The 27,095-nt window shown below is 47.0% G+C and overlaps 1 protein-coding gene across 1 annotated transcript in view; it reads left to right on the forward strand.

Moving 5' to 3' along the window:
* NEDD4L (NEDD4 like E3 ubiquitin protein ligase) overlaps positions 1–27,095 on the forward strand; it is a 271,487-nt gene that overhangs the window by 208,383 nt on the left and 36,009 nt on the right. The window contains exons 6-13 of the mRNA XM_040985047.1: positions 1,188–1,238; positions 10,738–10,799; positions 10,942–11,044; positions 12,499–12,665; positions 16,521–16,653; positions 17,701–17,877; positions 20,375–20,449; positions 22,002–22,061. Coding sequence (XP_040840981.1) covers positions 1,188–1,238; positions 10,738–10,799; positions 10,942–11,044; positions 12,499–12,665; positions 16,521–16,653; positions 17,701–17,877; positions 20,375–20,449; positions 22,002–22,061 — 828 coding nt within the window. The remainder of the gene's footprint in view (positions 1–1,187; positions 1,239–10,737; positions 10,800–10,941; positions 11,045–12,498; positions 12,666–16,520; positions 16,654–17,700; positions 17,878–20,374; positions 20,450–22,001; positions 22,062–27,095) is intronic.

Below are 27,095 nucleotides of genomic sequence, written 5' to 3' on the forward strand. Positions count from 1 at the left end.
CTTTTGGGGACTGACTTATTTCACTATGTATAATGGCTTCCAGCTGCATCCATTTTGTTGCAAAAGACAGATTTCGTTCTTCCTTACAGCTGAGTAGTAGTTCATCATGTATACACATGATTTCTCTATCCAGTTGCCAACTGATGGACATCTTGGTTGATGCCATATCTAAATGACTGTGACTGAAGTTTAGTTGTCCCAAGGCTTGAATCAGAATGACTTGAAATTTGATTTTATAGCCTGTCTATACATTTGAAGAGCAATGATTTTTCTACTAACTACTTACTGAATTCTTTATTTACTGAAAAGTTAAACTTATGATTATAAAGCAAATTGAAAATATACCATTGGGGAAAATAAGTATATCATTGTAAAAAATTAAAAGAAAGTAAGAGGGAGGGGAGCTGGAGTAGAAAATACCATCGTGTGCTTAAAACTATGTATTTGAAATAGATGAAATCTGTTCCTTTTATATGAATACTTTTTCTTTAATTGTACCACAAGTATTGTGTAGACAGGACATTTGTAAGAGTGGCCTATGGGACATCCTGTGGTCCAGGTCATTGTTCTGAGCTATGGCTTCCAAGGCAACTCGCTGAATATTAAGACGCGACTTATGTGTATGTCTCCCAGTAACTTTCATGTGAATCCTTTTAAAGCCAAGAAGATGTGGCTGTGTGATGGAGGCAAGGAGAGACACAGAGTATCCCAGAATGAGGGTTCTGTAGCAATGTGTCCATTGGAGTGAAAAGGCTTTGTTTAACATGTGCTGCTTATAAGATATATCAATAAACCTCCTTAGATTCACAGCCCTCAGGGACCTCTGGAGCTACAGCACTTGATCAACAAGTACTTGTAAAATGCTTCCAACATGTCTGTCCTCTCTATTCTTTAAAGTGGGCCTAGCTCAGCTAGCACCCCTCAGTGGCTCTGTGTGTATCCCTGCTGGCTGGACACAAACTCCCAACTCTAGCAGATGATTCCCTGTCCTTCTATTTGGGAGTGGACACCAGCCAGGGTCTTAAACACTGAGGACCAATGTATGAACCCTGCCCTTCACCTTGGCCCCCTGCTGTATCCAGTATCAGATCATGGACCATAGTCTTTCTCTGGAATGCAGTATTCTTGAGAGATGCTGGCCCTTAAAGAGTAGTGGCAACATTAACTCTTTGTTCTCTTCTTAACAGACCCGAGACGACTTCCTGGGCCAGGTGGACGTGCCTCTGAGTCACCTTCCGGTAAGGACAAGGGTGTGCTGGGTGGCCTGCTGTGGGTGTGGTACCTGAGTAAACAGTAGGTGTACCTGCCAAGTGGTTCTTCATCAGCACAGTAGAGAGGCTGAAATGAAGAGTTCTGTTCTCTGGGAAGTTCTCTCACGGGTTGGTGGATGACTTCCATCTGACCGTCTGAATCATCTGAGCATTTTGTCACGGTCACCGACCCTGCTCTTCTCTGCCATGCCTTACCTTGGAAAGCGTCCATCTGTTGTCACGCCTCACTTCCTGTCACTTGTGATCTGTGCATCCAGACCCAACCTGTCGTCTAAGCAGATGTTCTCTGCCCTCAAGTGCGCATGCTTAGATAGCTCATCGTGAACTGTCACTCCCCAGATTTTTGTTTCTAGCTTTCTCAGTCCTAATGGAGACAGAAAAGGCATGGCTGTTCCAAGGAAACTTGTCCGCTAGATGCACCAGCCTGGTTTCAGGCAACAAATGTGTGGGAATACTGCCATTTCTCCTGCTCCTGGGAGCTAAGCAAAACCACTGGCTGCTGACTGGTCACTGGGGCTAGGAGTGTCACCACGACATAAGGCAGTGTGGGTAGAAGGTGAGGGCAAGATGGAAAGCCCTGAGCATGGAACATCACAGCCAAGTACAGCTTTAATCTTCTAAATGGTTCCACCATCTCCTGGCCTTCTTTTCCTGGGCGGGATGAAGGTGACAATTGCAAGAATGAAGTCAGATGTGTCTGCCATGTGAGAGCTTTTGGTTTTTATAAAATGTTTTATAAATGTTTTATAAAATGCAAGAAGCATAAATAGTCCATAAAGTGATTTGAGCCACCTGGTATGAGTGCCCATGGCTCTGAGACTGTGGCTGCTATCCTGTGCTACCTGCTAAGAAAGAATACATCTCAGCAAGGAAGTCTTGAAGATGTGTTTTTTGGGGTTTTTTTTTCTTTGTTTGGTTTTGGGAGGGTAAGACAATTAGTTCTGTATTATTTCCTTAATATATCTGATGTAAAAGGAGATTTTAAGGGAGAAGCCCCACCCAGTCTCCCACCCACCCCAGGTCCCAGGTGTGGGGTCTGCTCCGAGGGTCTTGCTCAAGTGGTTCTGATAATTCAACAGTTTTGAATTACTGCCACTCTCTCCACTCCAAGCACGATGCAGATGTTGGAGATTCCACTGATCAACATAGTCCATCATAGCATCTCCGTTCGCCCAGTATTTTCATTGCCAACATATAGCTGAGGTGGTTGATTGACTTGTTCTGTCCTCTGTCGTTTGATGTTTAGCATTCTGAGTCTGAAAGCTCGATTGGGGGGAACCCCAAGAAACTTTGTCTGAGGTGTTCCCAGACCAGATTCTTGTATGTGCTAGCAAGCACAGGGCCCAGTACAGTCCATCGCCCCAGTCAGCTGCTGGTTGCAGTTGCTGGGTTGGATCTCTTTCCATCCCTGTTTGAAGATACGTCATTAAGGAAAGTGACATCAGACACTTTGTTCTCGCTTACCCGGGGGGGTTGTTAAGGATGTTCTCAAATACTTCACCTTCCAAGGGGTGGGAGGTTAAGACATTCTTGTTTGTTTGTGGATGAAACCTTAAAGCCCCATATTACCTCCGGAGGGTACCTGTGTGGGGCTTCTCTGTGATTAACAGTCTAGCCATCAGAAGTGTCGTTCTCAGATCAGCTGGAGACGAACCAGATGCCTCTGCTGGGGCCAGGGAAGATGCCATGGATCCTTCGTCTTCAGTGTGCATTCTGATCACACAATCAGGCTATAGCTGTCATCTTCTCTTTCATTCAGACATGGTCACTTGGCTGGCCTGTCCTGCAAGCATGGCCCCAAACCTGCCTTTCCCTAATATAAACACCACTTCTTGGCCAAGGGGAGTCTCTGATATAGAGAAGTGAGGGGCAAGAGGTGAAATTTTGCAACAGTTTGCTCCAAGAAGCCCTTACTGGTTTGAATGATGGAGGGGACACTGATGGGAAAGGTTGGACAGGACTTTCAGAGAATGGAAGAATTCTCCCTTCTTCAGAGATCAAGTCAGTACTAGCAGTAGTTCAGCTTTGGAGCTGGCACCAGTGAACTTACAGTGAAGATTGGGGTGCTGCGGCTTGTGTCTGAGCTAGAGAGCAGCAGGTTCAAGAGGGTGACACTGAATGCTAGAGGGCTGAGCCCTTCACCGTGAGCTGACTCAGCTGAGTAGCAGCTCCTTCTTGTCCTGCAGATGCCCAGTGATTAGCTTACATTGGAGTGCCCTAGTCCCATGCTTAAAACCTACTTTTTTCCCTTAGATTGATTTGTGTGTATTGAAGAGTCACAGTGAGAGAGGGGACAAAGAAAAACATCTTCTGTTCCCTGGTTTACTCCCCAGATGGCCACATACAGGGCCACGTTGAAGCCAGAAGCCAGAAGCTTCATCTGGGTGCCCCATGTGGATGCCAGGAGCCCAAACACACGGATCATCCATGGCTGCTTTCCTTAGGCCGTTAGTGGGAAGTTGGATGGGAAGTGTGGCAGCTGGAACACAAACTGATGACCAAGCAGGGTGCTGGTGTCACAGGCAACAGCTTTATCCATTATTTCACAATGAAAGCCCCCTATAATTAACTTTTCCCCTAGAAACCACGGAGGAAGCAAAAGAGAAGACTAAAACTACATCCTTTATTCTCCATGTGGTGATAGGACCTACAGAGCAGCTTCTGCACGATGTGACAAGTAGTAGTTGAGCTGCCGTTGTGTGTGACCATCTGCTCCCGTGTGCAGGATTCTTGTGGGAAATCGCTGGGCCAATCTGACTTGAATGAGCACACGCAAGTGTATATCACAGGAGTGTTAGCCTTCATCTGTGTTTTGTGGAATCTCTTTTCTTGACAGACATAGGACCATTCTCCAGGTGGATTGTGCATGGCCTGTGGAATCATTTTATGTCAGAACCCTCAGCTTTGATCAGATGGTACCCCAGCAGTCAGAGCCTTGAGGGAGGACAATGGTGAAGCTCCCCTTACAAGCCGTGCCTGGCCCTGGCAAAGCTGAAGGAATCTGATTAGATCTGTGGCAGTTCCCAGCACACCAGGCGCCTTAGCTGATATGAGACCATGCCTTCAACAAACCTTTATCAAGGAGCGGGATTCTAATCTTTGTGGTTGAGCCAGGGAAGCAGCTTCCTGCCTTGTACAGCACATGCCCCTTAGTGCAGTAGCCACATGTCACAGTGACACATTTGAAACATGACTTGTGTGTCTGAGAAGCTGGACTTGCCATTTTATTCTGTTTCCATGAATTGTGATTTAAATTTAGGATGCCGCATGTGATCTAAGAACCGAGCCAGTGTCCCTTTCTTAGGTCAGAGATGTTTGAGTCTCAGTTCCCTTTTCCTTGCATAATAAATTTTGGGCAATACAGGGAATCATGGTTGAGAGGGCTCCCACTCCATCATGGTCACCTGCTGATTTATCATTTACCTGGGGTTGCTTCTTTATAATTCCATATATTCATTATACAAAGAATGTGGAATTGGTGCTGCCACCTGCAATGCTAGCATCCCATATCAGAGTGCTATTTTGAGTCATGGCTGCTCTGCTTCTGGCCCATCTTCCTGGTGGTACACCTGAGTGGACAGCAGGAGAGGTCCCAAGTACTTTGGTCTCTGTCAGCCATGTGGGAGATACGGGTGCCCCAGGCATGGCCCAAACCAGGCTCAGCCATTGTAGCATTTGCAGAGCGAACCAATGGGTGGAAGACATTCTCTATCCTGTCTCTTATCTGTCTCTCTTTCAAATAAATAAATAAATCTTTAAAAGGTATAAATATTAAACTACAAAAATCATGTTGCTATAATAGAAAATTTATCTGAAATTTGAAATCACAGAAATACAGATATAATCTTTGTCACTATACTTTAGTTTTGTATCTTGTATTACCAAAATATTGCCTTTTTAAAGATTTTTTTTAATTTGTATTGGAGAGTCAGATTTACAGAGAGAGAGAAATAGAAAGATCTTCCCTCTGCTAGTTTACTCCCCAAGTGGCCATAACAGCTGGAGCTGAGCTCTGATCCAAAGCCGGCAGCCAGGAGTTTCTTCTGGGTCTCCCCAAGTGGCTGCAGGGTCCCAAGGCTTTGGACCATCCTCCACTGCTTTCCCGGGTCACAAGCAGGGAGCTAGAAGGGAAGTAGAGCATTGAGGATATGAGCCGGTGCCCTGATGAGATCCTGGCTGATACAAAGTGAGAACTTTAGCCACTAGTCTATCACATCGGGTCCCAAAATAATTGTTTTTTTTTCTCACTGGTGACATAAACAAGGAGCCAGGCATTATCTTGTTATGCAAGATGTTATGAAGCTTTAATTTTTTAAGGATGTATTTATTTTTATTTGCACTATTTTAACTGAGAGAGGAGAGGCAGAGAGATTTTCTAACACTGAATCACTCCCCAAGATGGCTGTAACAGCTGGAGCAGCATCCAGGAGCTTAGTCTGGTTCTTCCATGCTGGAGAGGGGCTCTAGGCCTCAAACCATCTTCCACTGATTTCCCAGGCCGTGGGCCGGGATCTGGGTAAGAAGTAGAGCAACCAGGACATGAACCATTGCCTGTATAGGGTGCTAGTGTTACAGGAAGAGGAAAAAAATCTCTACTTCTGTTCTGGTTTTCAGGAATTGCCCACACTGAATGAAGCTCATATCTAAATCAGGAACTTGATGGACAAGAGCTGGGACCTTGGAACTAGTGTCAGCTCTCATGGGTGCTAGGAAACTAGTTTTAATAATATTCTGTTGTGTGCTCTGCATGTGTGTATTTAAAAAAGAAATCTTAGGGCCTTTGTAATTAATGTTTGTTCAATAACCTTTCTCTGTTAAAGTCCCAGAGAGGCCTGTTGTTGCCCTGACAGTGGACAGACACTCATTTCTGCATGTAAAACTCAGCTCTCAGCTACTCAGACTTAGCTCTCCTCGATTATCCCATTGGTAGCCATAAGCTCTCTGACCAGAAAAGCTGTGGAGGCCACCTTAAATGGCAGGTTCTGCAAGCTGCTGACCTCTACATAGGCATGCAGTATTACAAGTGCTGTGGCCTTGCCGGTCTGGGCCACCTGCTCTCCACAGCCTACTGCCAAGTGCTGGACACCTGGATTCATCAAGTGCTCTTCTGGGTCATTGTGTTAAGTTCACATTGGTCCTCTGCCAGGGCAGCAAGCTGAAGGAAGAGGCCCTGGGCACAGAGAGACTGGGCAGAGCAGGTTCTAAGAAGCTGGTGTTCTGCTTAATACAGAGTTCACTCCTCAGTAACAGGCCACAGTGGTCAGCTGAGCTGGTGCTCTGTATCCAACACAGGCAATAGGGAAGGCGATAAGGAGGAAGACATGGACTCCTCCCCCTTGCTGCGATCGGGGACTCCTCAGCATGCAGTACTAGGCTGATGCTTCCAAATACAAAGCATCACCCTAGGACTCTCGTCTGCTTTTATCTGGGGAGACAAAAAGGATGAGAAATCAGACCCGAGGAGTCCTAGGATGCTCGGGGCCTCTGTTCCTTCACACCTCTTCCCAAGTTGCTGCTAACCTCCCCGGTTTAATTTCTGTTTTACTTTTCAAATGAGGAGTGAATTGAGGGAGGAAAGATCCAGGAAGAAGCACAGCGGGTCCTGGACAGGACAGAAAATGAAGAAAATATAGTTCTCGCCCTAAGAAATCTCCGTGGGGCAAGTTTCCAGCTTAGCCATTGAGATGCCTGAGTCACAGTGCCCGGGCTCCTGCTTCCTGCGCATGCAGACCCTGGAAGGGAGCAGTGATGGGTCAAGTAGAGTTGGCTCTGGACCATCCATGTGGGAGACCCAAGTGGGCTTCTGGGTTCCTACCTTCAGCCACCCAGGCGTAACAGGCACTGGAGAGAGAAACATGGTTGAGAACTCTCTCTGTATCTCCAATACAATTTTTAAGAAATTAATTTTTCTAAAAAAGATGCTCAGAAATTTTAAAGATTAAAATGTTTTCCATTAAAGAAAAAGAAAAGAAAGAAGTGATAGTCTTCAAAGATTAAGCTTTAAAAGAAAGGAGTCCCTTTCTTGGGAATTGTTGACATCTGTATGGAAGAGTTGCTGGGTAACCTTGATCAAGTTAGTCTTCCTTTCCGTTGTTCTCCTTGTAAAAGGAGGTGTCTGCCTCTGTGCAGATGATAACCAGGTTTCCATCCAGCTCTGCCACAGAGTGGCTAAGTGAGTCCGCAGCGGTGTAGGGGCAGAACCTGTGCCAGCCCGCAAGGCAGCAAGCTGACTGTCCACTTTGGTTTGTCCCTCTGCTTCTCTTTCTGTTGGGTCACAAAGAATAGCCACAGCTGCAACTATACTGAGTTTCGCTTTATTTTTCCTTTTTGAAATTATGTACATGTTTGTTAGTGCATAATTACCTATAAGTCCATGCTATATTTGGTGATGTGTGTCTACTAATCGTTTAAGGATAAAGTAGCTTAAGTCTTGTCTAAACCAAATGCAGTTCCTGGCAGGTGTTTGCCTATAAAACCTCTCACCTTATTCTCACCTCTCCCTTGATTGATTGGGTCTCCCCTGCCCCAGTGCTCCTCCCTGCCCAGCTACAAGCTCTCTGCATGCAAAGCCAGAACCCTGCAGCAGAGAGAGTGATGTTAACAATGCTGGTGTCTTCCACAGTTCTAGTCGAAGACAGTTATGACTAAATTTTAAATTTTAGTTTCCTGGAGGTGAGGCATTTTCAGTATGATGGTGCTGGATGCCCTGAGTATACTTGAAGTTAATTGCAAGTGGTCAGCATCCCTGTGTTGATAGATGGAGGCAGAGTCATAGTTCCTCATGTGCAGAATTCAGTTTCCTGGAGCATGGAAGGACATTGGAAACATTTCTCCACTCCAGGTGTTTTTCAGGCATGGAGATTGGAGCCCATAGAGGAGGTGACTAGACCAGCAGGTCAGAGGAGGTGACTGGGTGAGCAGGTCAGAAGTGGTGATGGACTAACCCATGCACCCCCAGCATCCATGGGTGGCCAGTGCAATCCGGAATAAGGGGGACAGTGCACCCATGGCTCTGGTGCTTTTGGTAGCTTCATCTGGGTTTTGAGTCTGCAGCTCTGAGAGGCCCTCTCTTTCTGTGTGCTTGCAATGTCATTGCTTTCAGTCTGTGTCCTAGTGACTGCACTCCCACCAAAAGTAGCTGTTCTCTGAGATGAGAGTGCTGGGTATCTGAAGATTTTTTTTTGGAATGATCATCCCTGGGACATTTTGGCCAGCAGTTTGCTTGGGATGACATCCCACCAGGAACAGGTACTCTCCATGCTTTCTAGGGAGCCTCCACCTAGGGAACATGAACATGTTGAAAGCTGCGCTAAAAGCCAGAAAGAATCTTCTTGTTTGGTCTCCAAGGTCTTTGCCTTGCTCGGGCTAGGTTGCTGTGCAGGACCAGCTTGGAATGCCCTGCTTTTAATTGCCTGCCCCTGGACTGGTAGGAGTCACAAGAGCATGCCAGTGTGGGTTTCGCTGATGATGGGCATGAGCGGTATGTCTTGCACCACCCCATGGTCTCTGCTACTCCTGAGGACCCTGAAGATTCTGTTTATGCTTTTTCTGTGCTTGAACTGTCATCCTTGCCTGCATTTCTCCACCTGTCGGGACCTTGCATTCACCTTGTGCTGGGCCACACATTCAGGTCAGAAGCCGTGTCTTCCTTTGACCGCATGCTATGCCTGTGACCTCTACACGTCAGGTTCCAGCAGCCCCTTGCTGTGATGGCCTCTCCCACATATCTGTGACACTCAGGGCAGGTTCTGTGTGATGTTGCTTTTACTAAAATCATTTGTTGATTGAATACAAGCAATAAGGAAGGCATGATAGAAGTGGTATGCTTCATGAACGAAGTTTCCATTGTGATTCGTTTTTTAATAGAAAATAATTCCCAAATGTCTGTCTGCTTTGTTGGCATAACAAGAATAGTCTGGCAAGTATAAATGACTTCAGTAATGGAGAATCTGCAGGGTCTTGAGTTTTACAGTAAATCACGTTCATTAATCCGCCACCTATGAGGACTGGTTCTTGGCGCCATCAACGCAGATTACAATCTGTGATCCTGTGGGCTTACATTCCAGAAGGCAAAGGATGATAGCCTCATCAGTAAGTAATTGAACAGGATGAGGAGAAGGTAAAGCAGGATGCAGGTGATTGGCAGGGCTGGAAGGGTTGGTGGTAGCTCTTGAGCTGGACAGCCCAGAGTATGTGACCTGGGATCATAGAACTCAAGGGAAAAATGGAGTGAAAGCCATCCAGCAGAAACAGCTGCCAGGTGTAGGCCTGAACTGTGTGGTAGAGTGACACATGATTGCCACCTATGGAAAACGAAGCCAGAATGGCTGGAGAATGGACAGAGAGTAGTTCATATAATGATGTCAAACGATAACTAAAAGCCAGGTCATGTTTAACTTTGTGTGACAATAGGAAAGAATTTTCATTTTATTCTAAAAGCTGGAAGCCATGAACAGGTAACATCAATGAATGCATTTATACCCACCTGAAACAGTAAACTGTATACTATGGTTTGTCTGTCTTGCTATGGAAGAGAATATTTAAAATTGTGTTTACTTGAAGAGGCTAGTTATTTGCGGTCTTATTATGTCACGTATTTAAAAATTATTAGGAACACTTATTTTTCCAATTTCTGCTTTGTTAGGCCAGCCAGCTTTGCACATGCAACATGAATACTGATTACTTTTTATGAGTGAATGTTCGTTAACGTCCCTAGATTTGTGAACCAGCCGTATCAGAAAGCTGATGGATGGTGCTTTCCAGGGCTGTCTCCGAGTGGAGAGCAGGTTCTTGTGATGACGTGATGCTCTGGTGGGAAAAATGAAGTCTGCTGCACAGATGAGCTGCTGCTAACTGCATGCTGGGGTTCCTTCAGTTTTGAGACAACAGGACACCAGCAATCACTGATTCCAAAGCTAATCTGCTCTCTGAGACCTAGGCCATACATATAGTTAAGAATGACCCTCCCCACTGGCTGCCATAATCCTCGTTAGTCCTCCATTGGGGTTAACTTCTAACCCTGATGTGGACAGTGACCTCTAGTGGATCTTGCATGGATAAGGACCCACTGGAGGCAGCGGCTCCACATTCTAAGAAGCCAGGATGGGGGTCTGCATTACAGCATCATAGGGAAAGCCATTACCTGCAGTGCTGGTATGCATAAGAGCACTGCTACAAGTTCTGACTGCTCCACTTCCAGTCCAGCTCCCTGCAAATGCCCCTGGAAAAGCAACAGCAGATGACCCGAGTACTTAAACCCCGACCCACCCGACAGGGGAGGCCTGCATGGGCTTCATGCTCAGCCATTTGCAGACAGAGCTCTCCCTCTCTGTCTCTGGAACTCTGCCTTTCAGCAAATGCCTAAGTCTTTAAAATAAGATCTGAACATGTATGCCCTGCCATCCAGCTGGGGAGTGTAAAAAACAAAATGATCTTAAGTATTAAACTCACTGATTTTTTCCCACAGACGGAAGACCCAACCATGGAGCGACCATATACATTTAAGGACTTCCTACTCAGGCCGAGGAGGTAAGGTGTGGGGGTATGGGAGGCCCTCCCTGCATTCAGGTTGCTGGTTCCCACAGGGAGACCCCAGAACTCTGAGCGCACCCAAGGCAGGGAGCCCCATCGCTTCCTTCTCCCTGCTGACCAGCTTTTTCTCACTCTGCAGTCACAAATCCCGTGTGAAGGGGTTCCTGCGGCTGAAAATGGCCTACATGCCCAAAAACGGGGGCCAGGATGAGGAGAACAGCGAGCCCAGGGACGACATGGAGGTACATGGGCGCTGGTGGTCTCCATCCATCCATCCATCCATCTATCCTTTCCCCGACCAGGGTCCTGTTGGTGTTTTTGATTTGAGGCTTTCTCCCTGAAAAAAATTAAGTAGTGATGAAGTTCGAATGCAACCACACAGGACCTTTCATACAAGACTATTTTGATAGGAAAGGCACAGTTCATGTTTGCCAGCAGAACCCAAGTCTCTGGCGAGTGAGGAAGGCATGTTCTATTGCAGTCCTCACTGCCCTGTGGACATGCCTTCCACAGTTCACACTGCTGTCACATTCTCAGCTCTGTCCACTCGCTGTAGTGCTGGTGATTGCTACAGTGTGGGTACAGAAATGTAGAGAATCTTCCAGGTCTGTTATTCAGGCACATCCCCTACCCTGGGATGGCAGGCACTGGAAAAGCCATTTTGGAGCAAGCTCTCCAGAGGCAATGTCATTTTGGTGCTTCTGGCTCATGCACTTGTACCCCCATGGTACTGTGCATCCCACGGCAACTTCTTGGCCCACAGCCTGAGGATGCTGTCCAGACAGCCAGATCCTGGCATTGTTCTGTAATGTGCTTCCAACTAGGCCTCTCCAGGCCTTGTTTGCATACCTGGTTGTAGCTGTGGCTTAAATGTGATGTGTGGGTCTTGAGGAGGTGTGCACAGATTCCCTGTCCCCTTCCCCTACCCGGAGCCACAAGGTCCTGGGTTTGTGAGCCCTGATCTCAGTGTGAAGAGAGTGGTAGATGGCCTTGACTATTGACAGTTCCTGAGGCACCTCTGCAGACTTGTATATCAAACCCCAGAAGTGATCTTACACTCTGCTTGTTTCACAACTGCAGTAAAGAATGAGTGACTTCACTTGTCAGTGACTTTACTAAGGGATTTGAGAAAAGAACCTGAAGTACATCACAGAAATGTTAACCTTCACTCAGGTCCCCTGCAGCCTGTGTGGAGGCCCCATTCACCTGCTCATTCCCATGGTCATGCTCCATGCCGTGGCGACTCCACCTCCGTGGGCACACACGGAGCCCTGGGCCTCCTGTGAGGGCTGGAAATACCTGTACAGTCTGGCTCATCTCTCCTTATGCCTCACTTTGTAGAGGTGGTAGAAGACGACAAGTACAGCCTCACGGCCATGGCTTAGCACAGCCCAGGTGGCCTTTAACACAGAGGAAAAGGTGTGGTGCCTCCTCAGAACATTTATCTCAAGCTGATGGGCTCCTTACCAGAGTTACATCGGCAGGCACCAGTTAAGTGTCTGAGAATCAGAAGATGGTAGAAGTTTAGAACTAGATGATGGGGCACTTACCTGACCTTTATTCACATGAAGCATGTGTAGAGCCCTTGCTTGTGTGCGGTGGAGTCAGGCAGGTGGATGCCCAGCACATACTGTCTGTCTGCTGTGCACAGCTCGGGAAGTGACCTCCTCATCCCCGTATGACTTTTCTCCCACAGCATGGGTGGGAAGTGGTCGACTCCAATGATTCGGCCTCACAGCATCAGGAGGAACTGCCTCCCCCGCCGCTGCCCCCTGGCTGGGAAGAGAAAGTGGACAACTTGGGCCGGACATACTACGTCAACCACAACAACCGCACCACTCAGTGGCACCGGCCGAGCTTGATGTGAGTACCACAGGGCGTCAGGGCTGTGCCACCATTCTCCCTAGGGTGAGGTTCATCCAAGGTCACTCTTGGGACAGGCTTGGGAGAGGAATAGGCCCTCAGTGAAAGATGGTGGAGGCCTCACTTGCCATACCACATGGCTTGGTGGAAGAGCATATGAGCTGTCTGTGCCCAAGGATGGTCAGTTCCACCTGCACAGTGGGTGGCTGTTGTGGTCAGCGGGGCTCCTGCCTTTGAGTGGCCTGCTCCTGCCCTTTGCCCCGCGTGTGTCTTCAGCTTGTTGGACCCCTGGTATGTGAAGCAGAGCCACGTCTCAGCGTGACGGACCCATCGTTGGGTGATTTCATTGCTTCCCTCCTCTTTCTCTCCTGACCCAGAATGAAAAATGGGCTTAGCCCCTCTCGGTGTTGTTTTGAGTTTTTTTTGGTTTTTTTGCAGTTCCTTTTAATTATTTACATTGGGAACCCTCTGGAAAACTGATTTCCTTGGGAGGATGTTTATATATCACCTCCATGCTTTAGGTAGACACACACAGGAGGATTGCACAGTCAGAATCTGTAATTACTGTTGATTTTGGTTCCTCAGCAACCTCAGAGATGCAGAAAACCAATTACTATTTTTCCCTCTGCAATTTTGGGTTTGATGACAGTGAATAAACACTAGTTAAACCTCAACCATTACAGAGCAGCTTGTTGTGAAACAATACTATGCAGGAAGACCTAAATCTGTTGATCTGCAGTGAAAGATAAAAACAAAGTATCATGGTCAACAGAACATTATCCTAGAAGTTCTGAGTTTCCTAGCAGCCAAGACAAGGAGGGCAATGATGAGTGGATTCTGTAATTTACAATACATCTTGAAAGCCCATGTGTTAAGCAAGGTAATTTTCTCTTAACCTGAGACTCAAAGAAATCAGCAATCAGCTAATGTTTTATTTTAAAAACACAGCAAGAGAGATAAATAGAGCACTTGCACGCACTGTTCATTCCCTGTACATGCGTACTAGCCGTGGCTGGGCTAGGACTGGTGGTGGGGGCCAGAAGCACAAATCGGGTCTCCCAATTGTGTGGTTGGTACATAGCTCCATGAGCCATTACCTGCTGCCTGCCAAGGTGCACTTTAAGCAGAAGCTGGATTAAAACTAGAAGAGCTTATGACTGGCATGGTGGTGTAGCATGCTAATCCTCTCTGCCCATGGCAGCGGCATCCCATATTGGGTATCAGTTCTAGTCCTAGCAACTCCACTTCCCATCCAGCTCTCTGCTAATGGCCTAGGAGAGCAACAGAGGATAGCACTAGTGCTTGGGCTCCTATACCCACAAGGGAAACCCAGAAGAAGCTCCTGGCTGCTGGCTTCAGACAAGCCCAGCTCTGGGCCAGTTGTGGCTGTTTGATGAGTTACCCAATGGGTGGAAGAACTCCCTTCCCCTCACCAACTTTCTCTTTCTGACTTTCAAGTAAAATAAAAAATAAATCTTAAAAAAAAAAAGAAAACACGAAGGAAAATTGGAACTTGCCCCAGGCATATTTAAGTAGGTACAGGTGCCCCAAGCAGTAGCAATTTAACCACTGACCCATAATGTTGCTTTTTCAAAAGTGGCATTAGGAGGTGGACATGTGGCCTAGTAGTTGAGTGTGGATAATGTCAAACTCTTATTGGTAATCTCTTTTTCCCTCCAAAGAAGAAGTGTGAGAAGTGGTTTAGCTGACTCGGTATATTTAGTTACTTACACTGTTGGGTTTCAGTTAGTGAGCACAGCCACTAAAACTAGTGCAGCCATTTGAAGAAGTGACTTTGTAGCTGCTTCCATGAATGATTGAAGGAGACTGGATAGTAAGACCCTACACAGAGCACCATGGCTGAGCAGCATGGGAGAGGAGACCCTGAAAAGGTAGCGCTGTGTGGTGACCCCAGACCATTGTGACCTCTGTGCAGAAGTGACCAGAAACAGCTCACAGATAAGCAAGCCATACTCACACCTGGAAAGATATACACCCTCATTAATACATGCCTTGCAGATTGCGCTCTACATGTTTGGCATAAAAGAAGATAATTGCTACTCTATCATTCCGAGTTGAGGGAGCTTTTAAGATGTTGTAAATGCTTCACGCATGTTTTTAAACATAGCATCATTGTAGCGATGGGGTGAGTAGGTGCTTATCCCCAGGCACATCAAGATGCAAGTGTGCCAGGAGCACAGGGGCAGGCCTCAAGAACATAGGCTTCAAAAACTGCCATCCTCGGTGGCAGAGTCTCCGGGAACCAAACCACTGTGGGCGATGCCAGTGAGCCTGAGCTGGCCCATCAGCACGCTGGAAGCCACAGGGCAAAGGCAGGGCTTCATCCAAGGCCAGGCTCACACGTAGATCAAGGAGAGAAGCCAGTGGCGTGACTCCCCATGAGTGAGGTGATACTGTCAGGGGAGAGGCTGAGCCAGGAAGATGTCAGTGAGCTCTGGGGTGAATGTAGGGGGCGTCACCTGTCCGCTGGACCAGCCTCCTGGAAAGCAGGGGGCAGCCAGGTAGGGACAAGAGCCTGGTTTCACAGTGCCCTCCACAGCCCCACTGAACTAGGCAGGGTTCTTTTCCCCTAGCTTGACTTGCCCTGTGCAGAGGCCCTTAGACCCTCTATAGTTATTTTTTTAGGAATCATTTTGGTTCAAGCAGCATTTTTCTTCCTTGATTCAGTTTTTTGGAAGTGCTGCATTATCTTTCAGAAGAAACCTGATATTGTTAGGAAGCATCATTTTATATTTATTTTTGTTTAAAAATCGAAGAGTTTCAGAGAGACAGAGATTCTCCTTCTACTGACTCACTCTGCACATGACCAGAATAGCCAGAGCCAAGGCACTGTGACAAGCAGCAGTATAACCCGGTTGCCACAACACCAGCCCCCTAGAATGTGTATTCTTGTTAAGAGTGCAGAAAACTTGTGTGCTCATCATGAAAATACAGTGAAGCTTGATTATTCCAGGTTCAAGCAATCATAAATTGGAATGTAAATGTAGATTCAGGAAAAGCTAACCTTTACACTAAGCCCTTTGCAATAACCTTAGTAAGTAAAGTTGTGAAAAAGAGTCATTAAAGTATTGAAGACCCCTGGGATCAAAGAACCCCTGTGACTGGCAAACAGCGCTGCCAGTTGTGGGCTATTCACTGTCCCAGGGGCCCAGCAGGCCATGGCTTAAAGTATAGCTTAGATTGAATCTGTTTTATTAAATGTTACAATCTGTGTTTTAGAAAGAATGCCTGCTCTAGATCATGGATCTTCTAGATTTCAATCCAGTATCGCACTAAGGTGCTCTGTGAGAAAACCCCAGGATACAATGGTGCAGGTCTTCAGATCCCCGCTGATGGCAGACCTTAAATCCTGAAGTTAAGGAAAGTGATCCTGAAGTGATCCCAAGTGAGATGCAGAACCACCTGAAGGCCAGACACGTTGAGTTGAGACCACTTCCCTGCAGATGGTGGTGTTGAACTTGCACCTCCATAGATAGCCCTTGCTGTGTTGCTGACAGCCAGTGGTTGTGTGCTTATGGATCAACACCTCAGCCTCCTGCCCTGCCTGGCCTCTGTGGTGAGCAGGGGAAACTTCAGTTTCCTCTCTTTCTGGGTCACATCGGGCAGCACATACCTGCAACAGGCTCCAGAGGGCGTGACCGTTGCTAGGAAAGCACATTTGTTGGACTGAAATGCACTCACACTGCCTCTGGCCCAGACGTGGTGGAAGGTTTGTGCCTGGCACGCAGCTGAGGGTCTGTCCATGCTTGACCCTGGATCTCAGCTTGGGGACACCTGTTTTCAATCTCACAATCTCTCAAGCTTGCGTTTTGCACCCCTCTCCTGCACCCTCAGGGATGTGTCCTCCGAGTCGGACAACAACATCAGGCAGATCAACCAGGAGGCAGCACACCGCCGCTTCCGCTCCCGCAGGCACATCAGCGAGGACCTGGAGCCCGAACCCTCCGAGGGCGGAGAGGGTCCTGAGGTAGGCTGTCGCTGGGCCCGGGCTTGCCGTGGGATCTGGGCTGATGCTATGTCTGAGTTTCCTCTCTCCGGTAGACTTTTCTAGCACATGAAGATTGGGGCCCCACAGCCAATCGATGGTCATCTGAATATTAATTTAGAAACTGCTTATAAAAGCCATGTTTGACAAGCACACGTGGCCATATATCATTGCAAAAGGGAATGACATTTCTAGCATGATAATCTGAAGATAGATTTACTAAGTTTATCCTTCTCCAAAGTCTAACCAAATCTCCTTAAATGGCAATTTGGTATCACCAAGTTTTATTGAGTTCCTTTCATATCTTGAAAGAGATTTCCTCCCAAGAAAATGCATATCGATGCTACCACAAATGTTCTTACTTTCACCTTTTTGAAGTTTGTAGACCATGACTGGGAAAAATTTGAATTAAACAAGTTTAGCAATAATCTTAACTTCCATACTGTCTTATCAATGCTTCTCACTGGAAATTTATTCTTTGCAGACATTGCATTAGGAGAGTCATTCATAAAGTAATCTTTGGATGATTAAAACTGAAAAATCAAAACCAGTGATTCTCTAATAAATTCACCAAAAGCAATTGCAGAGCTGTGTGCAGTCATGGCTGCCTGATAGCATCTTTGCTATCTTCATTGTGTGAGTAGGAGAAAAATCCCAGGGAAATCGTTCATAAATCCACACCCGTGAGCACCACCCCCTACCCCGGAAGTCTTGCTAGCACCTGTGTGTAGTAACAGGTGCTGGAAGTGATTCCTTGCCCAGAGAAGAGGTGTGGTGGTGCTGTGAGACTACAGCCTCTGGGCACAGGTGTCCTGGGTGTGCATGTGCATCATGGGCCTGCCACTCACCTGCTCTCCTGCCCCAGGCAAGTTGCTCTGGGAACCCCAATTTCCTCATGTGTTAATGAGGTGGTTCCTCCAGAGTGTTGGCATGTGTGTCATGGTCAGGGCCAAGCAAAGGTTAATTATGATGGTTGTTTTGGTCGGGGTTGGTAGCCAGCACTCACCCCAGCCTCTTGTTCCTTGAAAGCCCTGGGAGACCATTTCTGAAGAAGGGAATCTGGCTGGTGACTCACTGGGGCTGGCTGTGCCCCCACCGCCTGCCTCCCCCGTGTCCCGGACCAGCCCCCAGGAGCTGTCTGAGGAGCTCAGCAGAAGGCTTCAGGTCACTCCCGACACCAACGGCGAACAGTTCAGTTCCCTCATTGTAAGTAGGGCTCTTGTTTGAAATCTGAACAATAGTTTGTGGTTGTTGCAGGAGACTGTTGTGTGCAGCTAAGGACCAGGGGTCCTCCAACTCCCAGGGAACTCTGGTGTTTTCTTAAACCCTCCTTCCCCAGGAGGAACAGAACTGCACAGAATTAGCCCAAACAGTTGCGCATCTTTCTCACTGTGGTCAGTCCTTGTGCTCACCACCTCCAAAGCTCTTCTTTGGCTTCTGGAATAATTCAAAGGAATAAGATTGTACAACATGTGTAATTAGGAGCTTTAAGCTTGTAGAGTTTGTTTCTCAGCCAATAGACTCAAAGTAGGGATACCTTTATCATAAAGGTGGTGTTTTATTCGTGGTGAGAATTAGGAGCCCACAACCTTCCCATTAGTCCCCTTAGGGCATCCTGTTCCTGATTTATTCCTATTCCACAAGCCTGACCATTAAGAGGCCTCTCCAGGAGCAGGTTTGAATAGAAAAAGACATCCCATGAGTCCCAGGATAGGAATCCTTGAGAAAGATTAAAATATTGTGACACTGACAGTAGGGTAGCATTTGAACTTGTTTTCTCAATTGGAGAAAGACTTCAAAGAGCACTGAGTCAGAATGGGAAGCAACAGAGTTGGTAATAAGAACTGATATTTATGTTACAGAGTACAAAACTGGGCAGAAAGGGCTGACAGAACAACCCTACCTGTGCATAGAGGTAAAAGTCAGTGCTACTTTGGTGTGTATCTGAAGCAGAACTCAGAAGATGTGCTGAGATAATCAGAAGTAGACACACCACTGTGAACAGCATCCCAGGACAGTCACCATGCCAGCCACATCGAACATCCGTGATGGGAAGGCTGCATAAAGCTGGAAGCCAAGCAGGCACTTACAAATCGAGGCTGCTGTGATGAGAGTGGCTTTATTATTTTGAAAGATGACCATGAGCCCCTGGATCGCAGCAATTACTCAACTAAAGTGGTTTCTTCACATTAAAACTCTGTGAATGTTTTCCAAAAAGGAGAGATACCACTGGGCTGAGCATTTAGTACTAAATGGACAGGATAGAAGAGATTTTATATATGCGATGATGGAGTTGGTAAAACTGTTGTTTTGGAAGCAATGTAAGCAATAAGAGAAGACATTTAAAACCTATGAGGAAGGAAGTACCACTCAAACTGTAATGATTACACCCAGTTATTCACCCAAGTGAAGAGAAAATTATCATTTTATTCAGCATTGATATTTAGCATCCCAAATTATTTCTGTAGGGTACTCCTGCCTTTGGTTTTTCTAGATGCATAAAATAGCCGTAAGACTAAAACACAGGATGAGTCATCTTCAGATTTTGTTCTTTGAGTCTGTGAGTGAGAGTTTTGCTTCTCAGGGCCCCTCTGTGTGCACAGACCAAAGTATGACCTTTCCCTGAAGAATGTGGGAGAATGCGCATGGCCCACGTCACCACCTTGGACTTCACCCACTCCCTCTGCCATCGCCAAGTGTTAAAAATCAGGAAATGCTGCACCTGTGCTGCGGGTCCTACGGATGAGGAGACCCCTTGCAGTGATCCTCTTTCTGGTCTACCAGTAGACCAGATGTGTAAACACATATACTCCAACAGGCAAGATACAGCAGCAATGTAGGGGACATACTAGATGGTTTTCTGATGCACGCCCTGCTCCCCCTCGTCCCACTCACATGCTGCTTGAGCTCCACTTGTAGCTAAAATGACAGATGTTCTTTTGCAAGGAGGATAACCCAGTGTCTAAGTGCACACCCAGAATCTTGCTTATTCCCAGTGAGCTGTGGTGAAATGTTGAAAAGCTGTGCACAGCTTGAGGGTCCCTTAACCAGAATGCTCGGGACCACAGAGGTTTCCAGTTTCAGATGTTTTCAAACTTGGGGTATTTGCATACACACAGTAAGACACCTTGGGACCAAGTCTTCACACACTCATTGTTCTGTTTTGTATGTGTATTATTCCTGACTGCCTCATACATGTTCGTGCGTTACACACCCAGCCTAAAGGAACTTTCTATGGTGTTTTTAGTGCACCTGCATTTTGACTGCAATTCATTACACAAGGTCAGGTGTGAAATTTTCTACTTGCCAACATTATGTGGGCACTCGGAAAGTTCTGGATCTTGGAGCATTTGGGGTTTCAGATTTTTTAGTCAGGAAGGCTCCTCTTGTTGGTGTCATATGAGAATATTCCCTGAGGCTGCATCACAGAGCAGAATGGGAAGCTGCTGACTTCTTGCTTCCGCTTACAGTAAAGCAGTTCTGGGTTATCACAGGACCTTGTCAAGTTTCCCTTTCCAGAGCTTGGGTCTCTTACATTGGCCATTAATTCTGGGGGCCAGAGTCCTGTTCCACCTTCCCACTGCTGAAAAGGAGTGTTGTGTGTAAAGGGAGATGATGCATTTTTCTAAGCCAGCAAGTCTTGTTTTTAAGAGCATTCCTCCTGATATTCCCCCGTCTTTGCTTCTTTGCTTCTCTCCTCCAGCAACGAGAGCCCTCCTCCAGGCTGCGGTCCTGCAGCGTCACGGATGGCGTCGCGGAGCAGGCCCATCTACCACCGGTAACCCACTCCCCTTCCCAGTCATTGCCTGCCTTTTTTTTTTTTTTTGCTTTGATTTGAAATCATCTGGGTTGCTAAGAAAACTGATTTCCTGTGCAAATCTAGCCATCCTCTAAATGGGCTATTTTTTAATGTCCTAGCAAATTGTCCACGGGAGCAGAGATTTCTCACAGAAAGAATTGTCACTGCCACCAAAGCGGCACTGCTGAAAACTTGATGGCTTTGGCTTTCGCCCACGTTTCTACCAATTCCGATGTGCTTACTTGACTTAAGAATATTTGATACACTTGGAAAACACAGAGACTCCCTCTAAGCAGGAGGTACTAGCCTGTGTAGGGCACGGGCTTCAGTGCATTTCTGACGGCCTCAGTTCTTAACCCCAGAGCCTGGCCCCCTCGTCTTAAATACAGTTCTGCTAGCAAAAGAGTAATCTTCATACAGTTCTGATTCTCCCACCAATTAGTTACCACCAATTACAGAAGTGCAAGGGGGGAGATAAATAACATCTAACTGTGTACGCATAAATAACTCAGTATAGAATGCACATCCTCTGTCTTGGGAGGTGTTTGGTTTACACATGAAAACTAAGAAATTTAATGAAAATTGTCTTATTTTGGAAGTGGGAAAAAATGTGGTTTTAACATAATGAGGTACAATCTGATGTTTAAACTTGGCCAGTTTTGTTTTGTTTTTTGTTTGTTTTGTTTTTAATAGCTACAATCCTGGGTCTTTCATGTGACTAATGCTTCATTATGTGTGATTGATGATCGGGGAGGGGGCGGGGTGGTGGTAAAATGCCTTTAAGGTTTTTGACATTGCACTGCCTTTCCTGGTCATGTGCATTTCTCTGTGACGTCAAAGAATAGTTTTTGCCTAGGGTTTTGGGTTTTCATGTTGACAAAGAGATTCATGGTGTACTAGTCAAGTAAGCAGTCAAAATAATCAATTGCACCGTGCCTTACCCAGAGGCTGTCTGCTTAAGATAAACTGGATGAGAGCGTCTGCTGGGATGGTTCCGTACAAGCTCCCCCAAACCAATGATGATCCGGTGGGGTCCTGCTCAGCCTGATGATCTGCTGTGGGAGATGAATGGGGCTTCTCACAATCAAGGGCACTCATTCTGGGCAAGGAGCTCACTTGCCTGCAGACTCATGATTCCCTCCTTCTTCTCTTGTACCCAGTGAGGCTGACACTTGCTGATGACCAGCTGCCTGTGGCTCCAGCTCTGATCTGGCGGATTCCAGAATCTGCTCATTTTTTTACCGTGGGGATGAAAGTAGACCAGCTTTCAGGGTTTTTTTTCTCAGAGAACCTCTCACTCTTTCAAAGTTGTCATTGGTACCTGGGTGCAGGGGAGGGGAGCCCAGGATCCTGCTCCTTGGTGCTGCTGGTCATCAGTGATGTCAGCCTTGTGTGGATAGGGGGCAGGGTGGACTGCAGGACCTCTGATCTGTCCGCTGCCACAGCAGTGATTGCCACTTCTCTAAGCAATGAGTCCATCCTCCCTACCCCAACAAAATGCAATTCACTGATGTAAATTATCCTTTAACAGCCCAGTACCCCAACTAGGAGAGCACGTTCGTCAACTGTCTCGGGTGGTGAGGAGCCAACGGTAATGACACTTTTATCAGATGTTATGGCCCGATCAGCAGGGCACTTTACTCAATTGTGTAGCTGAGGCTACAGCAGACTCCCTGTCAGTCAGAGTGGCTTCTTCGTGCTGCGGGTATGCGTGTAATTCTCACTTTCAACCTGGGTTTGGGTTGTTCAGAGATGTTGATAAATGGGATGATGTTTTGGCCCATGTAACTTTTAGCAGAAGCACCTGCGAGTTGCGGTTGGGAGTGCCTGGCACTGTTCTGTGTGTGTTTGCCCTTTGGTGTTTGCACTCATGATGAGCAAGGTGTGACTTGGTTGGAAGACAGCGGAGTTGAGTGGCACAGCCCATGGGATTGCTGGCCATGCTTGGCACTGCCCTCTCTGTCACCTCTCACGCTGCCTTTGCAACATGGGCTTATGTTGTTCTGTGTCCCAAGAGGTCCCTTAACCTTTTGTTCACCACCAAGAACTCTACTTAGAAAAGGGCATGCTACTCCAAGGAGAGCAACTGAGATTTTTCTTAAATGGTCTAGAAAAATTGTTTTTTTAATGTAGGTTTATGTAGGTTTAATGTAGGTTTCTGCTTTTAATTGTCTTGCATGCTTGAGCATGTTGATTTGTACTGCGCTGAGGTTTGGCTGAATTTTCTGTTTGGTCCCTGAGGTCAGGCTGTTTTCTTCACTGAGCTGCTGTCTGAGTATTTGAATTTTCTTTGTTGTTTCACTTGTACTGGTCTTGCTGACTCTTCCTTGTTGTGACTAGCTTTGCATTTGCAGTCGCTAATTTTCTAATGGATGTTGGTGGCTTATATAAAGGAACAGTTGAGTTACATGGGCAGACTTCAGTGCTTTGCCAAATTGAGTTGGCCTTCTGTTATGGTTAGTACAGGAGAGGGTATGGTGCCTGCAGTGGTCTGTGTACCGGCCAGGTGTGGGGTGAGTCTGGAGCAATCTCTGATGGAATTCTGGGTCTTATAAATGAGCCAGTTGATTGCTCGCTGAGCAAGGGTGAGAGCAGGAAGTAGAGCAGCTCCCCAGCGGCCAAGGTCAGGTAATGGTGAGATTCCTGTGTGACGCCTTTCCCAGGGGCCATACATTTCTGCGTTTGTTGGTGTGGCAGCCTGCTTGTAGCTTGGGAGTGTTGTGGTGTTGCGATAGTGATTGCCAGGATTCACTTAGTCATTGTAGTACCGGACTGTGTTGCCTGGCTAGGGGTCTCCTGGACACACAAGGGCATCTTCTGGGTGACAGCTGTTTGCCTCTTGCCATGGTCCTTGCCTGCTTGCTTCTGTTCTTGCCTCCGCAGTCAGTGGATTCAAATACCAGAAAGGTTGGAATTTGTGATTTTCTTCTCTTTCCTTTTTTTAAGATCTAACTATTTACCTGCATTTTTCTTTCTCTCTTTCTTTCTTTTAAATTATTGTTGGCAAGATGGACTTATAGAGAGAAGGAGAGACATAGATAAAGATCTTCCATCTGCTAGTTCACACCCCAAGTGGCCACAATGGTTGGAACTGAGCTAATCCTCAGCCAGGAGCCAGAAATCTCTTCTGGATATCCCATATGGGCACAGGATCTCAAAGACTTGTGCCATCCTCTACTGTTTTCCAAGGCCACAAACAGGGAACTGGATGGAAAGTTGAGCAGCTGGGACATGAACTAGCACACATATGGGATCCAGGTGCTTATAAGGGAAGGATTAGCCAATCGAGTCCTCATACCAGCTCCATGGAATTTAGGATTTTCAAGTCTTGGCAGCCACAGTTCCTAAATATTGGGCTTCCTCTCCTGCTGTGCTTTATCTGTGCTCGGGTGGCTTAGAAATGATCGTATCTGTCTCTTCTATCTTGTACCATCCCATGGTCTGAACATCCTTGACTTGTTCCTTCCTGGCTCATCCTCCTAGCTCAGCTTGTCTTCTCACACTGTCTCCCATTCTTCCCCACATCGCACAGGGCTGGGGCTGCCCTGTAGTATGTCAGTTCCTTCCTGCCTCTGCTCTCCCATACTCCCCGTGTACACACACACACACACACACACACACACACACACACACACACACACACACACACACACAGAGCGTGCTGCTCAAGCAAGCTTTTGTGCAACAGTCATTTGGGGCGTGAGCATCATCATAGAAGGTGCCATGATGTAAACATACCAGTTTATGTCCCCTGCCTCACTCTGCCCTGATGCCCTGTCATCCTGTCGCCCTGTGCTGAAGTAGGCATCCCATGCATCTGTCCTTCTGTGCTTTGATTCTGGGGGTATAATGAACAGGCCCTGTCTCTCACCTGCGGATCCACATAGAGACACACACTGGTTTCCCCTCATCAGCAGATTGTGAGAGAGCCCTGTCAGTGAGATACAGGAGGAGACAGCAATGGCCGGGGGCCTCTATGAAGCCCTCATTAAATGGCTGCCAGGCAGCATGAAACACAGCAGTGTGTGGAGTCTGCAGATGGCTGGTGGGGAAATGTTGGTTGAACCAGTCTGCAGTCCCTAGTTCGTTTCTCAGTTGCCAGACTTGTTTCTCAAGGCAGGTCGGATTCATGCTCGCGAGGCTGGGCCACTTCCATGCCTCCCTCTGCAGAGCCCAGTCCTGCCACTCCCTCCCCACTCGCCACATGTTGCACTGTGGGAGGCGATGTTGTGAGTCACAGCCAGGAAGACCAGCACAGGTTGTTCTCTGTGGTCATTAAAGAAACATGTTAATAACACTGTCTTGCATAAGCTCAGATAAATAACCAGTGCCAGTTCAGTCCCCGGTGGAAGGCAGAAAGAACATTTTAATCCAGTTCAGCATTCTCTCTGCCTTGAGCAAGATTTTCCTGTTCATTACGGATCTGTGCGGGTAACTGATGCTGGAAACTGTGCAGCTTTCGTGTACAGTCCTAAGGCGCCCAGGTTGCTTCTGTCACCTCCCGCCTGCCCTTCTTGGGCATGCAGCAACTGTAAGCACATCCTTTGGATTTCAGGACTGAGCATTTGGAGGGCAGGTCTGATTGTGTGTGTTAAGGAAACAATAGGGTGGGGAGTGGTGGCAGGGAATCACAAATTCTAAGTGCAGTCAGAATTCCATCTACCAAAGCATTTATGGTCATGTAAACAACAGTAGGTCCGCACTTCATAAGTACATGTTTTACCAAAAGTATACAAATAGATTTCAAAGTTTGCCCCAGAGTCGGCTGTCTGTGCTAGCTATCAAGGTGCTGATTTAGGTTCCTGTGTTCGAGTTGGAGTGCCTGGGTGGATTCCTGCCTCCCACTCCTGAGTCTGGCTTCAGTCTACCCAGGCCCTGAATGGCAGTAGTGAAGGCTCCAGTGGTCAGATTCCAACACTGAGTTTCTAGCTGTCAGCGTTGACCTGCCTCAGTACTAGTCACTTAAGGAATTCTCTCTCTTTCTCCTCCCTACCACTTCTCTCTCCTATCATGCCTGCCCCCTTTTTTCTTTGTCTCTCTTAAACGATTATTCTTTAAGTTTATGGGGCAGGTATTGTTGCTTAGTGTGCAAAACTGTTGCCTGTGATACTGGCATCCCATTTGAGAGCTGGTTCAAGTCCCAGCTGGTCTGTTTCCAAACCAGCTCCCTTGGAGTATACCTGGGAGAGCAGTGAGGGATGACCCAAATACTTGTGCTCTTGTACCTGCATGAGAGAGCTCAGTAAAACTCCTGGCTCCTGGCTGTGGCCTGGCCCAGCCTTGGCTTTTGTGGCCATCCAAGGAGTGAACCAGCAGATAAATCTCTCTTATCCCCCTCCCCCGTGACTTTGACTTTCGAAAAAACTAAATCATCTAAAAAGAAATTTGTGATGAAAGGAAACATGCCTTGCAATTCCACTTTCCATGAGCATTTTCAAGGGCCTTCATGCTAACTCTACACTGACTTAGGTTACAGCAGGAGTTACTAACTCAGTCCATCAGAGCACATGTTTAATATACCCAAGAGAAAGCAGCCTGGGGACTGCTCCTCTATGTTGGACACCCAAGGAGGGTGACGAGCTGTGCCTGGCTGCCCTGCCCTTGTGGAAGAGTGAGGTCTACACCTCAGTGCTGCTTCTCTCTCTCATCCCCTCGCACCCACCCCCCACCAAGCTTGGGGACAGCTGGGTGCACAGGCTTAGAATTCTCTTTATGGAGCCTTTAGGACTTTTATCTGGGAAAATGTCAAAGAAATTGCATTTTCAGAACAAAAGGGCCTTTTTTTCTTAAATCAATAATCTTATGTTGCCTGATTAAATGTGTCTTGGAAATAACATTCAGCTACTTCATGATTAATTCCTTTTCTAAAAAAAGGATTTATTTTTTTGAAAGAGAGAGAAAGAGAGATAGAGACATCTTCCATTCCCTGACTCACTCCCCAAATGGCCACAGCAGCCAGGGTTAGGTCAGGCCAAACCAAAGCCAAAACTGGGAGCTTCATCCGGGTCCCCTTGTGGGTGGCAGGGACCATCTTCTGCTTCTTTTCCTAAGTATACTATCAGGGGGGTTGGATTGGAACTGGAGCAGCCAGGACCTGAACCAGCACCTTTATGAGATGCTAGTGTTACAAGACAGTGGCTTTGTCTACTGTGGCATAAATGCCAGGCCCTCTTTGTGATTAAATCTGAGCTAGTTCTCTCCGTGTGTGTCAGGCATAACCAATGGAATGTGCATCAGCCTCTTGAAACATAGTCCGTATGTCGCCTGGCAGCCCCTTTCTGTCATTCACCATCCACAACAAGGCTCCACGGCCTCAGCCTCCTTCACCCAGGCATGCTGTCAGCAATGAAGAGGTGGCAGGGAAAGTGAAGGCAGAAATTAGGCACAAAGGAGATTTGTATCCCCAGCCTTGTACCAAGGGAACAACCCCTACTGGGAGGTCATAAGAAACTGGAAGTATCTTGTCTGTGAAGGGAGTGCCCAGAAGAGGAACAGCTTCCTCTCATGGCCTCACGGACGAGATTCTTCCCGACAGTTTGGTGCTTGCTTATGTTCTTGAAGGATGGCTTCTTGTTTCTGAGTCCCTCCACCTTAGGGCACCTTCAGTGCAGGCATCCAGGATTCC

This window comes from Ochotona curzoniae, unplaced genomic scaffold, assembly GCF_017591425.1.
Source record: "Ochotona curzoniae isolate NIBS_2020 unplaced genomic scaffold, NIBS_Ocur_1.0 contig_43, whole genome shotgun sequence".
Lineage (NCBI taxonomy): Eukaryota > Metazoa > Chordata > Mammalia > Lagomorpha > Ochotonidae > Ochotona > Ochotona curzoniae.